The sequence below is a fragment of the Archocentrus centrarchus genome, chromosome 2 (assembly GCF_007364275.1).
Source record: "Archocentrus centrarchus isolate MPI-CPG fArcCen1 chromosome 2, fArcCen1, whole genome shotgun sequence".
NCBI classification, from domain to species: Eukaryota; Metazoa; Chordata; class Actinopteri; order Cichliformes; family Cichlidae; genus Archocentrus; species Archocentrus centrarchus.
Genome location: NC_044347.1, coordinates 13,714,719 through 13,728,714, shown reverse-complemented (window position 1 = coordinate 13,728,714; position 13,996 = coordinate 13,714,719). Strand labels below are relative to the sequence as shown.

General features: G+C 40.4%; 1 protein-coding gene across 3 annotated transcripts in view; it reads right to left on the bottom strand.

Annotated features, from left to right (window-relative positions):
• LOC115793688 (inositol polyphosphate-4-phosphatase type I A-like) overlaps positions 1 to 13,996 on the bottom strand; it is a 68,571-nt gene that overhangs the window by 38,104 nt on the left and 16,471 nt on the right. For all 3 annotated transcript variants that reach the window (XM_030748798.1, XM_030748807.1, XM_030748789.1), the window contains exons 2-6: positions 3,319 to 3,551; positions 2,305 to 2,349; positions 1,801 to 1,919; positions 1,040 to 1,156; positions 866 to 945 (exon numbers count right to left, since the gene is read on the bottom strand). In XM_030748798.1, coding sequence (XP_030604658.1) covers positions 866 to 945; positions 1,040 to 1,156; positions 1,801 to 1,919; positions 2,305 to 2,349; positions 3,319 to 3,427 — 470 coding nt within the window. In that variant the 5' untranslated portion in view covers positions 3,428 to 3,551. The remainder of the gene's footprint in view (positions 1 to 865; positions 946 to 1,039; positions 1,157 to 1,800; positions 1,920 to 2,304; positions 2,350 to 3,318; positions 3,552 to 13,996) is intronic.

The window sequence follows — 13,996 nt, the reverse complement described above, 5'->3', positions numbered from 1 at the left end:
GTTTGAAACTGTTAACTCCTGAGCTGAGCTGAATTAAGATCAATATCAACACAAATGTAGTTTGTACCTTGTATCTGTTTTAATTTCAAAGAAATTCTGTTTAGTTAATTTTGTGTTCAGATATATCCAGCAGCATAAACAGTCATAACTAAGGACGTTCCAGGGGAATAAGGGTGCTTTCACACCTGCGCTTTTCAGTCCATTTAAATCGAGCTCTAGTTCGTCCCCCACCCAAATGCGGTTCATTTGTGCAGCTGCGAAGCCAAGCCAACTTTTTATTTATAAAGCACTTTAAAAAAAAAAAAAAAAAAAACAGCAACCACTGACCAAAGAGCTGAACATGGGAACAAAAACACACCAGCACAAGAAAAACTACAATAGATAGAAACAAAGTTACAACACAAACTAAAAGCGTCAATAAAATACAAGACACAAATAAACATGAGTAAAACAATATAACAAAAATTAAATAAATAAATAAACAAAATAAGTGAAATCAACATCTCAAACTTGGTCGAAAGCCAAGCAGTAGAGGTGGGTCTTAAGAGTAGATTTAAAAATGGCCAGTGAAGAGGCCTGTTTAATGTGTAATGGCAGCAAATTCCACAATTTGGGAGCTGCCACATTTATGCTACAGTCACACTAGCAGCTGCAGCTTGACCGGCCGTTCACAGTTTCTGCCTTCAAAGCCGCTTTGGTGCGTGAAGATGGTGATAAAAACGACAATAAGATGCACTCAATTGGCTGTCAGTTTTGTTTAAAGATTGTTTAAAGTCACTCCAGTTCAGGAGTGACTTTAAACAATCTTCAATATAGCAGTAAAAAGGCAGCAAAGCGTGTGTGTGTATGTGTGCGTGTGTGTTACCGCAGTTCGAGCTGTAATTTGTGGCTCTTCTCCTGCAGCATCTCCTTCACAGGGAACAGTGCAGAGCCCAACATGTACATCTGGACAGACGGACAGTTTACACACTGAGCTGCTTGTGTGCTCAAATTATTAAACAAACAAAAATAAAGAAATAATCGGCGCTGCTGTTCGTACCGTGCCCTGCGAGCGGTCCTTCACGTCATACACGGCCAGTTTGACCTGCGTCAGCTGGTTGATGTTGGAGTCCTGGAAGAAGGCGATGCTGCTGAGGAAGATGGGGTTACTGGTGCCCTGTGGAGAAAGACAGGTTACACAAAATAGTTCATAATCACAACAACTCTTTTGGTTTCTTTTTATCAAATCACACTTTCAAGGAAAAATAACACACCAGCTTCAATTTGCTTTGGAATTTAAGGTAAAAGTTCAAACTACATGCAAAAGGGCCTAGCAGAAGAGGAAACTGATTCTAACACATACAGACAACATTAAAAATACACTGCTCTCACATTATATGATTCTTACTTTGCCAAGTATGCATAAAAATACATTTATATGAGTATTTACCCAACAAAATCATTATTTTTGATTTTTGATGACTCATTCTGCACTCGAGGGGTGCGTGTAAATAAATGCATTCAATCCAAAGCGATCTGGCCCCTGAAAACGCTCTTTCACAAGTCACATTTGTTTGTGTTTGGCAACAAAACTTTTCCAAAAGTGTGTTTTTGCTGTTTAATTTGTTCACTTCTCCCTCGTCCTCCACCTCCTGACTGAACAACGTAGGTAAGAGAGGTGTAGGTGGAGGCAAACAGTCCTCTGCAGGTCACTGTGCGGTGGCTCAGTCACACCTACAAGCTGAAATCAACATTATGGAACCCAGAGCTGCTTTAATATTAGTCCCACTGTAGAAGATGTATCTGAGTGAGGAGTCTGACCTCTATGACTTCGGTCTGGGCGTGTTTGGTCCAGAAGGCCTGCGGCGGTGTCGTGCAGCTCACTGCTACAAAACTGTTGGGTTTTCGGTCCAGAGCTGGAGTCACCAGGTCTGAGCACGCTGGGTGAGAAAACGCACACAAATCGAGCCAACAGCCATGCAGACAGACTCTCTGAAAGATATTTTGATTGCACAAGCAGCCTTGCAACTGAGAAGTTGGAGGGTTTGTTTCAAACTGTTCAGACTGATTTCACATGCACATTAACTTCCAACCAGATGACTCTACTCTGGTTTGCTTGATACAAACATACTTTTGCTGCTGAGCTGCTGCTTTATGGAGATTTTCAGCATATATTTTGCTACCACAAGTGCAGACTGCATGCTGAAAGCATCTGCGCTGTCACTCGTAGGCAGCAGATGATGAACTGAGGCACTAATGACCACTAAATTTAATCACTGATAATAAATGTCACTGATAGCAGTCATAAATGCTCGCATTACTCACCCACACTGAATTCCAGCACAGGTTCATCTGGGTCCTGACTATTTCCTGCAAAGCAACAGATTAGAACATTAGGTCAGAAAAACAACATTTGGAGCTTTTAAAATATAAATCTACTGATAAATTATGCTGCAATACTAAACATCAAGCTACCCAGCAGTACATAGATTATTAAAATCATCTCCAGCTGCAACATTAAAGGTACTTTAGGTAGATTTTGATTACATTTAGAAAACAGCGAAGCTATCTAATGGCTTTTTAAATGAAAGATAAACATCTGAAATTTTAAAAGGCTTTTTTTAAATACACAAAACTCAGACAATCTTGTTTGGTCACCATTTTTTCTACCACACAGTCAAACCCAATACGAAAACAACCTCGCTTCCAAGCCAGGCATCCCGATACTCTGGTTACATACCTGCATACACAAACTACTTCCTGGACCTGGAGGTTTGGGTTTTTCCAGCAGGAAGAAGCTGACTGGACATTATAGGGTGTTGTCTAAATGCACTGGGCAATACCTTACACATTATAGGACTGTTGTTGTCAGCTAACAGATGAATTGTTTTCCTATGTAAGCCTCAGCAAAAAAATCATGGGTCTAGAATGCTGTGGATTTGGGGAGGTGGGGGGGGGTGGAAGGTTAACCCCTGATACTACTAATATAAAATGAAATTAGTCTGTGAAAACAGGTTTCCCTGTAATCGGTAGGGAAATTAGAGGTAACCACAGCTCATATAAGAGATTTCAAAAGGCTTTTATTTTGAAATACAAAATCAAGCTGCCTTGATATTGCGTGACAGTCTCTGGGATGCTTCATCAGTGTGAGAGAAGTTAGTTTCAAAAGCTGGTGACATTTTAATATTAAAATATTTTCCAAAACTAAACTGCTTAAATGTGACCAAACTAACTTTTACACTAAATTTTCCCTAAAATACACAAAAACAACACATTTTTTTAGTTTTAGCTTACTTTGCATGATATATGTACGACACCAAACTTTTCAATATTTCTGACCTGCGAGCGCCAAGCCGATCATCTCGTTGGACAGCTCGAGTGTGTTGGCTCGGTAGACCGACCACGGCCTCTGCGTCCTCGAGCCGCTGCGCTCCCTGCCCCCCGCCATGCCTGTCCGGGACGAGCGAGCGATGGCAGGAGGCCTGAACACAAAATCTCACGCACACACTCACACACTCCCATGTGCTGTGACCCTCCTGCTGCGTAGATCCACGGCGGCTCACGGCTCACCTCTGTACGTGGAGTGAGAGCGGAGACAAAAGGAGAGGTAAGGCATGTATCCAGAATTAAGCATCATGCATTCAGGCCATTCAGGTCATTACAGAGTTTAAAGCATTTTTATTTTTTCATTTGTGTCCTTAAGACTGAAATAAAGTGTAATAATGATGATTATACAGTGTTAATAGAAACAAGAGCGCGAGACCAATGAGCAGTTAGTACAGTATACCCCTCAGATGACTGGGACAGAGGAGGATGCTGTTTTGTTTATTGTAACTAAGTCAGATTAGCAGATTACTCGGTATGCTGAGCTTGAGGTCTTCAGATTTAACCAGGCTACATCAAAGTGGTTCTTCCTGGAACCAAACCAGGAATCTTTTGCTTGTTAGGCAAATGTGTAAAATTCACTACACTGTGGAGTCTTATTTGCTGAAACAGTGTTAGATTTTTACAGTTATATTTTTATGTTCATTATAAATCTTTATCTCCCATTTTCCTGGATGTCCCCTTTATTTATGTGAGCACGCACAGAGCCTGAAGCAGAAAACCCGGCTTAACAGAGAGTTGATAACCACCATCGTGATCCTCGTTATCTCCAAGTGAAGCTTTAGGTTGAAAGCCTGGCTGTGTTGAGCTTTCACTGGATCAGCTAATTGGCCACAACATAAGAGCATCCTTTATAATAAAACTACTTCTCAAAATAACTCAGAAATAGATGCATTATTTTGTTAAAAATTTGACTCTGTATGGAGGACTGAAGCTGCCTAATGAAAAAATAAATAAAATTAATAATAAAATTAATTAATAAATATGACTTAATGGACAAACATCTATGTGCAGCATGGTGGTTAGCACTGTTGCCTCACAGCAACAAGGTCCTGCGTTTCGTAGGTGTACCCTGCATCTCACCCTATGACAGCTGGGATAGGCTCCAGCAGTTTTGGCAGTTTTAGTCCTCTATAAAAACATAAATAAATGGCAGCACTACTTTAAACCGTTTGTGCTTTATTCACTATGGAATATCCTTAAAAGTCTTTAAAAATCGAAATCTACAAAAATCTGAAAAATTCCACTCTGTGTGGTTTCAACGTGAATTCCAGTGAATACAATTCCGAAAGTATTTGAAGAACAGAAATCAGGAACGAATCACAGAAAGCAAAACTGACAGAACAAACCAAGAGTATCAGCTGCAACTTTCAGGGTCAAGAAATCAAGTCTTTATTCAAAATCGCATCCCATGCAGCCTGCAGCGCATGTTCTTATCACGCTCAGACCGACTTCCTCCGGCTCATTTTACTTTCTGCTTGTGTGCTGATGTTCTGCTTCGACCCTCATCCTGCCGTTGTTGCTGGAAGAATCTGATTTCACTAACAGGGATCGATCAATACAGTATCATCTCAGCGTCTGGACAGAGACATGTACCAGCTTTACGCATGTGTGGGTCTCACTTTCACATCAGTCGCAAACATTTTTCTTCAAGACAACTCTAATAAATTCAATAATTTAATCAGATGCAAATCTCTCTATGCAATGACAGCCAGTATACAGTTCGGAGATGATGCCCCCCCCTTTGCAGCGCGTTCAGGGTAATGAAGGTCAAAAGCACACCATTAATTTTCATGAGGACACAAATAGAAAATGTTGTATATACAAATATGAATCAGCTGCAGATTCAATGTCAGTGTGAGCAGCAGAATTTAAATGAGCAGGCATCCTCTTTTCCCACAATGGGCATTCAGTAAGGCTTTTTCATTACACTGATGTGCGCACACACACACACACACACACACACACACACACACACACACACACACACACACACACACACACACACACACACACCATTTTTTAACCTTACCAGTAGAGGTGTAGTGCTACATAAACAAGGTTGAGGTAAGGCGCCTACACACTCAGAAACACTTGATTATCACAGTATAACACAAAATCAGTTAAACTCGCAATCTGTGCGGTTTGGAAACACAAACCATTTTGAATCCATTTCACCTGCTTTAGTGCAAATCTAAGTTTTCACAGGCCCCTCCAGCTCCTCCAGGATGGCACATAATACACCCAAAAAGCTTTGCTGCGTCACCCAGTGCTGTCTCAAGAGTGTAGAGAAGATACCACAATGTGCCGTTACAGAAAGACAGCAGGACAGGGCCGCAGAAAAACATCAACCCAGCAGCAGGACCGGTATCTGCTACTTTCTCCTTTCTGCACTGCCAGAGCCCTACAAAATGACCTCCAGACAGCTCATCATGCAGCATGTTCAACCCCTCACTTCTTGTGGCCAAAATTCTTCACAATCCAAACAACTGTGTCACAATCCAAACACATCCAGGCCAGGCTGTGTACACACTACAATGTCTCGTATATGTTGAGTCACGTGTGTGTCTGCATGAGTACGAGCATGCTCTGTCAGCCTAGTGAGGTTCAGCGCATGTGCTTTGGTCTGCGTAAACAGTGGAAAATACATAAGAGCGCAATTTATGTCTGTGTGAGTGCTGTTGGTGCTTTAACCGATCACTCGGTGCTCTTTTAAAGCTTGCTTTTCTTTCTATATTTAAGGAAAACTATCACTACTTTTCCCCATCGTTCCACAAACTCTGTACTTTTTTTTGCTCCACTTCTCTTTTGGGACTGTCCCCCTGAAGGTTTCGGCCTGTGGACGAGCAAATGTCCCACTCTTTCCGTCTCTCCTGCTTTTCTTCTTTTTGTCCCATTTTTTGCAAAGAGCAATTAGCCTATTTGCAGCAAAGCTGTACACGCAAGGGACTGTAGCCAGCTCAAATGGAGGAGCACCGCGGTCTAGATTAACAATACACACACGGAGATCGCTGCAGTCTATTTGGGTGGAGTTGTGCTCCATTTCCTATAGAAAAAAAAAAAAGTGTTTCAGGTTTAGGTCAAAATAATGTGTGGAAAATCACACCTGTTTCTCCAAAACAGTCATTCAAAGATGCTGTGGAAAACTGTTTTCCTGACTGCGTGCAGATATTACACACCGTACAACAGTCTGGTCAATTTTAAGCATAGACTGTATATAAAAGATGGACTTTGCCACCGTGACATCGCCTACTGGTTTAAACATTTTAGCAGTTTGTCATATTAGTATTTTGGATCAAAAAGTGACTATAAAAAAAAAAAGTGACTATATTTGGGTGAGAGGGTGGGGTGCTAAGCTATCAGCTGGTGAGTGGTTGCTGGAGGTTGAAAAGAAGAAGCTGCACAGGAAACCTCCTTGTGATTGCTTTAGTCAAGAGCAGATTGCCTGCGGTTGCCTGTAGTTTGCGTGGAAGGCGCTGACTTGTCTGTAAACACTCACCAACTACTAGCCAAGTGGTAGTAAAATGCAAAAAAATACAACACAAACCAGAAATTGAGCAAGTAAAAGTTCTGCCCTAATGTTGCAACCAACATGTTCCAACATGTGACCAGTTTCTAGGTCTCTGTGACTGCAGCTTTAGAAAGCACGCTGCATCCATAACCTGTACAAGTTTCAGTACACAAACACACGGCTATCTCAGGGTTTTTCCCGCACACAGAAAATATTAACATCCAACCAAGAGGTTTTGGCCTCCTCCAAATGAAAATCACAGGACTGTGCTAAAAAATTAAAACAATTTTTCTGAAGTTGATTTTAATATGCTTTAGCACCTGTCGTCACCCTCGAAAGGTCTAATCTGAACCAGGAAAACATTTATCTGTGATTTGGTAGTAAAATATTAAAAACACTAAAAGAGCAAATGGATGGTCTGTGCTACACAGCAGGCTTAAATATCAGTCACATAATTCTAAAGGCATCAGCGTGATGCTGATGCTGATGAAGCTTGGCAGGCAGCAACTGGCTAAAGCTCCCTGTCAATCAAAGAAACCATGCGCCTATCCCCATATAGTTGCTCTCAAGGGGGAAAGTATCCATAGATAAAAAAAGCTGTTATTCATAGCAAACTGTGCCTATGTTTATGTCTGCTGTAAGTTTGTGCATCCAGCCTTTATGGCCATTTGAGGAACTGCAGCTGCTTGATTTTAGGGCCAAACCTTCTAGTTATGAACCTGGTTGCATTTAAAACATTTACATTTCACAGGTAGATTTTCCTGCTAACATCTCTTAAAATAAGTCATGCTTTCTGTCACTGAAAAACATAAAATATTAAAGAGAAAAAGACCCAAGTATTACGGTTAATCCTAGTTGTTAAAACGTTATCGACAGATGATGTATTCTTGTATCTAAAAATAATTCAAAGGCAAAGTGGCTCATCAAGATACAGGAAATTGCATTTGTGTTTGTTTAAAAAAAAAAAAAAACTGGCCCATAAGAGCTGCACTTTCAAGAAAAGAGGCCCAGAATGTGATCTTATCTTAGTTGTGAGTCTGGGTTAATAGCTGGTGGCCTACTTCCTGATGTACATGGTCCACCACTAACTGTGTCCCATTTTGGTCAGCTCAGATAGAAGTGCCCTACATCTGTCACTGCAAACAAGTGGAGCACTACCTGGAGGAAAACCTACCTCATTTGCATTTGCATTCAAATGTAGTTTTGCATTGGACTGCAAGCAGGACACAGCAGGTCTAAATTTTCCTAATTACACTTTGAAGTTGCTGACTGACAGCGGGGACCCAAATACTTAAAGTATTTGGAGGGATAGCATTTCCTCTCTGCCTGGAACGAACTGAAATATTAACCAATACAAGACTGTAGCTGTGAAACCGATCAGCCATAACATTAAAACCACCGACAGGCAGACTGAACAACACGGTCTCATTTTCCTGGAAAACCTTTGGTCCTGGTATTCATGTGGATGCCATTTTGACACGTACCGCCCACCTAAACATTTCTGCAGAATAAGCACACCTCCCTCAGCTGGACGTTTTGTTCTGCAAACCCACAAAACTCCTCCTCATGTTACTCCGCAACATTTAGGTATAAGCAGTATTTGCACACAAAAAAAAAAAGGGACCAAATACTACATTCATAAAACATAACGCATAATTAGAGGTTAAACCAGTGGTTTCCACTATATTTGACTTAAATAAACCAACACCTCAAAATGTATATTATTATATATTATTGTATATGGTTGCTTTTTAATTAATCATCGGGATTTACATATCCATTCTCTATCATGTCAGCATTAATTACCAGGCAACAGGTAGACAGGTAGATTTAACATGGGTCTGTTATGATCCGATGCTAATTTTGAGACCTGTAAAGTCTTTCTTTCTAAATTAAGGTGGATGTGTTGTGCTTTTCCTTATTTTTTTCCCTCCTGTTCAAAGGTTGGATACTCATATTAAACAGGCCAGACCATGTAAAAGTAATCACTTTGAGCCAGCTGCTCAGGCTTTTTTCCACTCTTGGCTCTGTATGATGTCATAGAGAGTGGATATGGGTGGAGCAGCCAATCAGAAGGTTGTCTCATAGGGTTGACAGCTTGAAGCGATGGGCTTCCCCAAAGCCCAGTGTAAAGTAAGGAAGGATTATTTTGATCTGTGAATCATGCAAAGCTACTATAGTAGAGTCCAAGCATAAAGCTAAGCAGCTGGAAACCATCCAACATTTTTGGTAAGAATTTTCTAGAAAATGTGAGATTTTGTCTTTTTAGTCCTTTTTAAGAATATCTGGAAATTCTTGTGCTACTTTCTGCTTAAATCAACTTAATAAGCAAACAATTTAATTATCAACCAATAAAATAATCAAATAAATTTGTATTAAAAGTGCTTAGCAGGTGTAATCACAGTATGTGCATGTACTGTCCAACTGTACCATGCAAACCCAAGTGCATCGCAATAAACAGTAAATATGCATTAAGTGTGCACTTAAGCTGCTGATTGTGTGCTTCTATGCTTGTGAACTCAAGATTGCAGCAGTCTGAATGGCAGCAGCTCCATCTCCCTACAGATTTATACATTCCTGCACACACACACACACACACACACACACACACACACACACACACACACACACACACACACACACACACACACACACACACACACACACACACACACACACACACGCAGCAGCTCAGAGTCTACAGCTCTACAGCCATCATGGCTCCAGTTCCTTGATGACTGCAGCAAATCTCAGCTCCAAGTCCTTAAACTAAAACATGAAGACGGTCAGGTCATTCCAAGCAAAAATCAGTGCATGCCTACCATCTGACCTCCTCAGAATCAGCTGATTTTATCTGCATAATAGCTTTGGTACATTTAGTGGATTCATGCAAAGTTTTACCTTTGAAATAAAAAAGAGTGGGTTAATTTTTGATTGTCATAAGTAAAGGGGCTAGCTATATGAAATTTTCATAGGATATGGAGAATATTGACATTGTTAAGATAAAAGTTTACAAGGCTTGCAAGAATCAGCTGATTCTCAAGAGGTCGTGTGGGATTATTTTTTCCCAGATCTGACTGATTTCTTATGGAATGGCCCTGTATGAAGAATTCTTGACCTCGTGACTAGTATTTAAAGGCAACAATAATGCCAGGGGGTGATGGGTTTGGGCTCATAATATGCCACAAATTGATGTTTCAGATGAACTGTCTATCCTGCAGCCACAGCAGTGGATTAAATAACAGTGGTGAGTGGATGTGGATGAGTTCAGATTATCACCCTCATTAAAGGAATATTCAAACTTTCAGCATTTAGAGTCATAAATGAGGGCGGTTGGGCTGTTTATGAATTACAAGAGTTCATTCAGTACTAATAACATGCTAAAAATCTCTCTGATGAAAGAAAGCCCATAGGAGAGCACTCTGAACACCCACACAGTCCTGAAAATATGTTTGATAATCATGTGCAGCTTATTGCTGTTGTTCAGGCCCTGCTGATCAGTCTTTAGAGATATTTTAAGCAGCAGGTCTACCATAAAATCATGCAGAACTTTCTGTGAAACCTTTTGAGATTACATTTTCCTATTTTTATTCCATTTTCTTTGAATGACACATTCAGTTGTAGTACATAAGTTAAGGTGAAGTTACCACAACTGCTTACAAAGGAGTTTAAGCTGATTTTAATGGACTGAGAAAATAATTCTCTTGCTGTTATGGCTGCATTTATGTTTATGTCTGCAGCAAAACTTTTATGTCTTTGGGCCTGTTAGTACCACAGTGAGCATCACTTATGCATCACAGCCTACCTGAGTATTGTTGCTGACCATGTCCATCCCTTTATAACCACAGTGTACCCATCGTCTGATGGATGCTTCCAGCAGGATAACACACCATGTCACAAAGCTCAGATCATCTGAAACTGGTTTCTTGAACATGACAGTGAGTTCACGGTACTCAAATGGCCTCCACAGTCACCTTGATCCAATAGGGTACCTTTGAGATGCTGGCTGCACAAATCTGCAGCAGCTGTGTGATACCATCATGCCAATGTTGACTGAATCTGTGGGCAATGTTTCCAGCATCTATGCCATCAAGGCAGAAAGCTGCTCTAAAGGCAAAAGGGGGTCAAACCCAGAAGTACCCCAGAAAAAAGAAAAACACAATTCTTTAAGGTGTCAAAAAAAAGAGTTATAGTAGAAAGAAAATCTCAATGCATCTCTGGTCTTTGTTTCTAAAAGAAACTTTCCAGCCTCTCAGCCAACTGAAGTCACTTTTTCCACTCTGAGAGCCAAAAAACACCAGGGTTTGAGAGGGCTTATCAAAAATGGGCTCCATGCACACAGTCCAATACCAAAGTCCAGGCATTTAACAGGCAGCAGTTACCTATCTGAGATTCATCTGTCAATCCTTTCACTATCCAGAAATGGTCAAGCATATTTTCACCACTTTACAGAGCTGTTAAAGGGATTCAGCTTCCTGACATTTTTCTTCTACAGTTTCAATTTATACTACCTTCTGTCAAATACAACCTCTCTGTATGCCCTGCAGCCAATGACAGTGACAGATTTCACTCCTCAAATCAATGCAGCAGGTCTGGAAATTCACCAATCCGACAAAAAAAAAAAGTATCACAAGGAGCGAACACTGAACTTCACTGAGGGGGTAAAGCTACCATATAAGGCAGCTCCAAATTTAGTCTGCATGGCTTCTGAGTGTGTAGGTTTGTGAGTCACATGAAACGGGGACACACATGCACTGTATATAAGCCACGGTAAATCCAGGCTAGAGCTCCTGACCTAAAACCCCAATCCACGATTCACAAAGTAGATTTACGTTCATTAGGGGTATAAACAGCCCCAAAGACCCATTAACAGCAGCAATTATAGGGAGGATATAGCCACATCTCACAAGTTTTACTGTGAAATACCGCAACAAAAACTTTACTACCTAGTATAATTTGCAAGTTGACACAGCATTTTTCTTTTGCGTTTTATTTTTCATGTCTCTTATTCTGAAAGTTCAGTCATTGCTAACCATGCTCCCCCATGTTGTGATGGTCCTTGCCACCATGTTTGTGGTGCGGGTGCTACAGTATGTGCATCCGCACCACAAACATGGTGGCGAGGACCAGTCCGGTGTCGAGCTGAGGCCTCACAGACTCTAATCTGCTACAGCTGCCTGTGACCACTATGAAAACTATCAATAGAGGCCAAAATTGATTCTTTTTTGTACCAGGCTGTAAATATAATTTTAATGATGTAAAGTTGGACGGTTTAACAGGGATGTTCAAATTTATGGGGACCTCGATGTGATTCAGCTGTTCTTCAGAGAGTCTTTTGTCCCACTATCAGACTCCAGCTTGCGATGCTAGTCCTGCTTCTGTTCTAGAAATCTAGTTCAGGCCAGACAGTGAGTCTCACTTGAACCTTCAGCAGGTGGGGACCTGGTTCAGGTTCATCTACGGCAAGCTCATCGAGGGTGCAGAACAGGGACTACCATCACCCCCTCGAGATTTAGATGGTGGAGTTGGAGTCCATTCATGGAATGAGTAACTAAAGCTACACTAGAAGCAATTTGCAGGGATATAATCAGAGACCATAGAAAGTGACTGAGATTGAGCAACTTCAAGTGACTACGGGTGAAATAGCCACTGGCGATGTGAAGTGGGCGGGTCCCGAGATAAACTTTCTCAACTTTGACATGTGACCTGGAAGGGTCATGCAGGGTAAAGTGTTTTTTCAGAATCAGAATCAGAATCAGAATCAGAATCAGAAGGTTTTTATTGCCATATGGGTGAACAGGTTCACAGCATTAGGAAATTGCTGCGGTACTTCGTGCTTACAGAAAAAAACAAATAAGTATAAAAACTATAAGACAATATACAAGTATACAAATTGCAAATATACAGAGATATTAGAGCTATAACTATAGCACAATATCCAGTTTAGCGTCTGTGTTTAGAGAAAATCTCCACACCGCGGTGGATTAGCCTTTCCTAATCTTAGTCCTGAACACTGCCCTGTACTTTTCAGAGCGTGTCCTGCTGTAAAACGCTGGTATTATCTCAGTAAAGTGGTGTTAATGATCAGGTGTGTGGGAAGCATGTAAAACACTAATGTTAATATTATTAATAATATTGCATAACTTTTAATAAATGTTTAATTTTGAGTAAGTGTGTATAATGACTAATTCAAGGGAAATGAAGAAGAAGCATTTACATTTTACACCCTTTATATTTTAGTCGACTAAATCGACTGTAGATTTAGTCGACTATAGTCTTACGATAATTTCGTCGACTAAACCTAAAACTATTCAGATGACTAAATTATGGCTAAAACTAAATTACATTTTCGTCAAAAGACTAAGACTAAATCAAAATTTGCTGTCAAAATTAACACTGTTCAGGTGCTGTTCAGGTACAAAAGGTGCTGGTTGCTTGTTTGGGGTGCACACAACCATCACAGGAGAAAACCTAGCTGGTAGGCATGAACTATTCAACATGCAGGAGCCACAAAAATGCTGCACAACCAGTTCAAGATAGTTTTACTTTCAGTACTGCTTGTTTCTAGTCGGCGTGGTCACAGCAATTACTTGATCTGATGTTACAAATGTTATAAAATAAATCATCCAATCATACTTTTTCTTTTCTTTTTTTTTTTTTCTGGGGGTGGGGGGTGGGGGGGGCATCCCATCACATAAAGACCTTAACTTAGTCATGTTCGACTCAGAAACTCCATCAAACCAGTCCTGGTCCTTTTGCCCCTGTAAGAAGTGTTGTGTTTAACTTTACAGCTGCATGATTCACTGGTTAGTGAATTGAGAGAAAAAATAATCAGAAACTGACAGCATTTAAGTAATCATTTACCTAATTTTCTCAAGCAAAGTCTCAAATATCTGATGTACTTTATGGTACATTAATTCACGAATTTGGACTGTTGGTTGGATAAAAATACGACATCAGAATGTAGTAAATTGTGAAGGTCATTATTCCACCAATTAAAGGGTTATAATTGTTATCTGCAGCCCCTTTAGCACAAAGAAGAAAGCTTTTAATGCATCATTTATCATAATATTTAATGTGCGATAACAGCTTGCTTAGTTCCATTTATTCCTTGAGGATTTG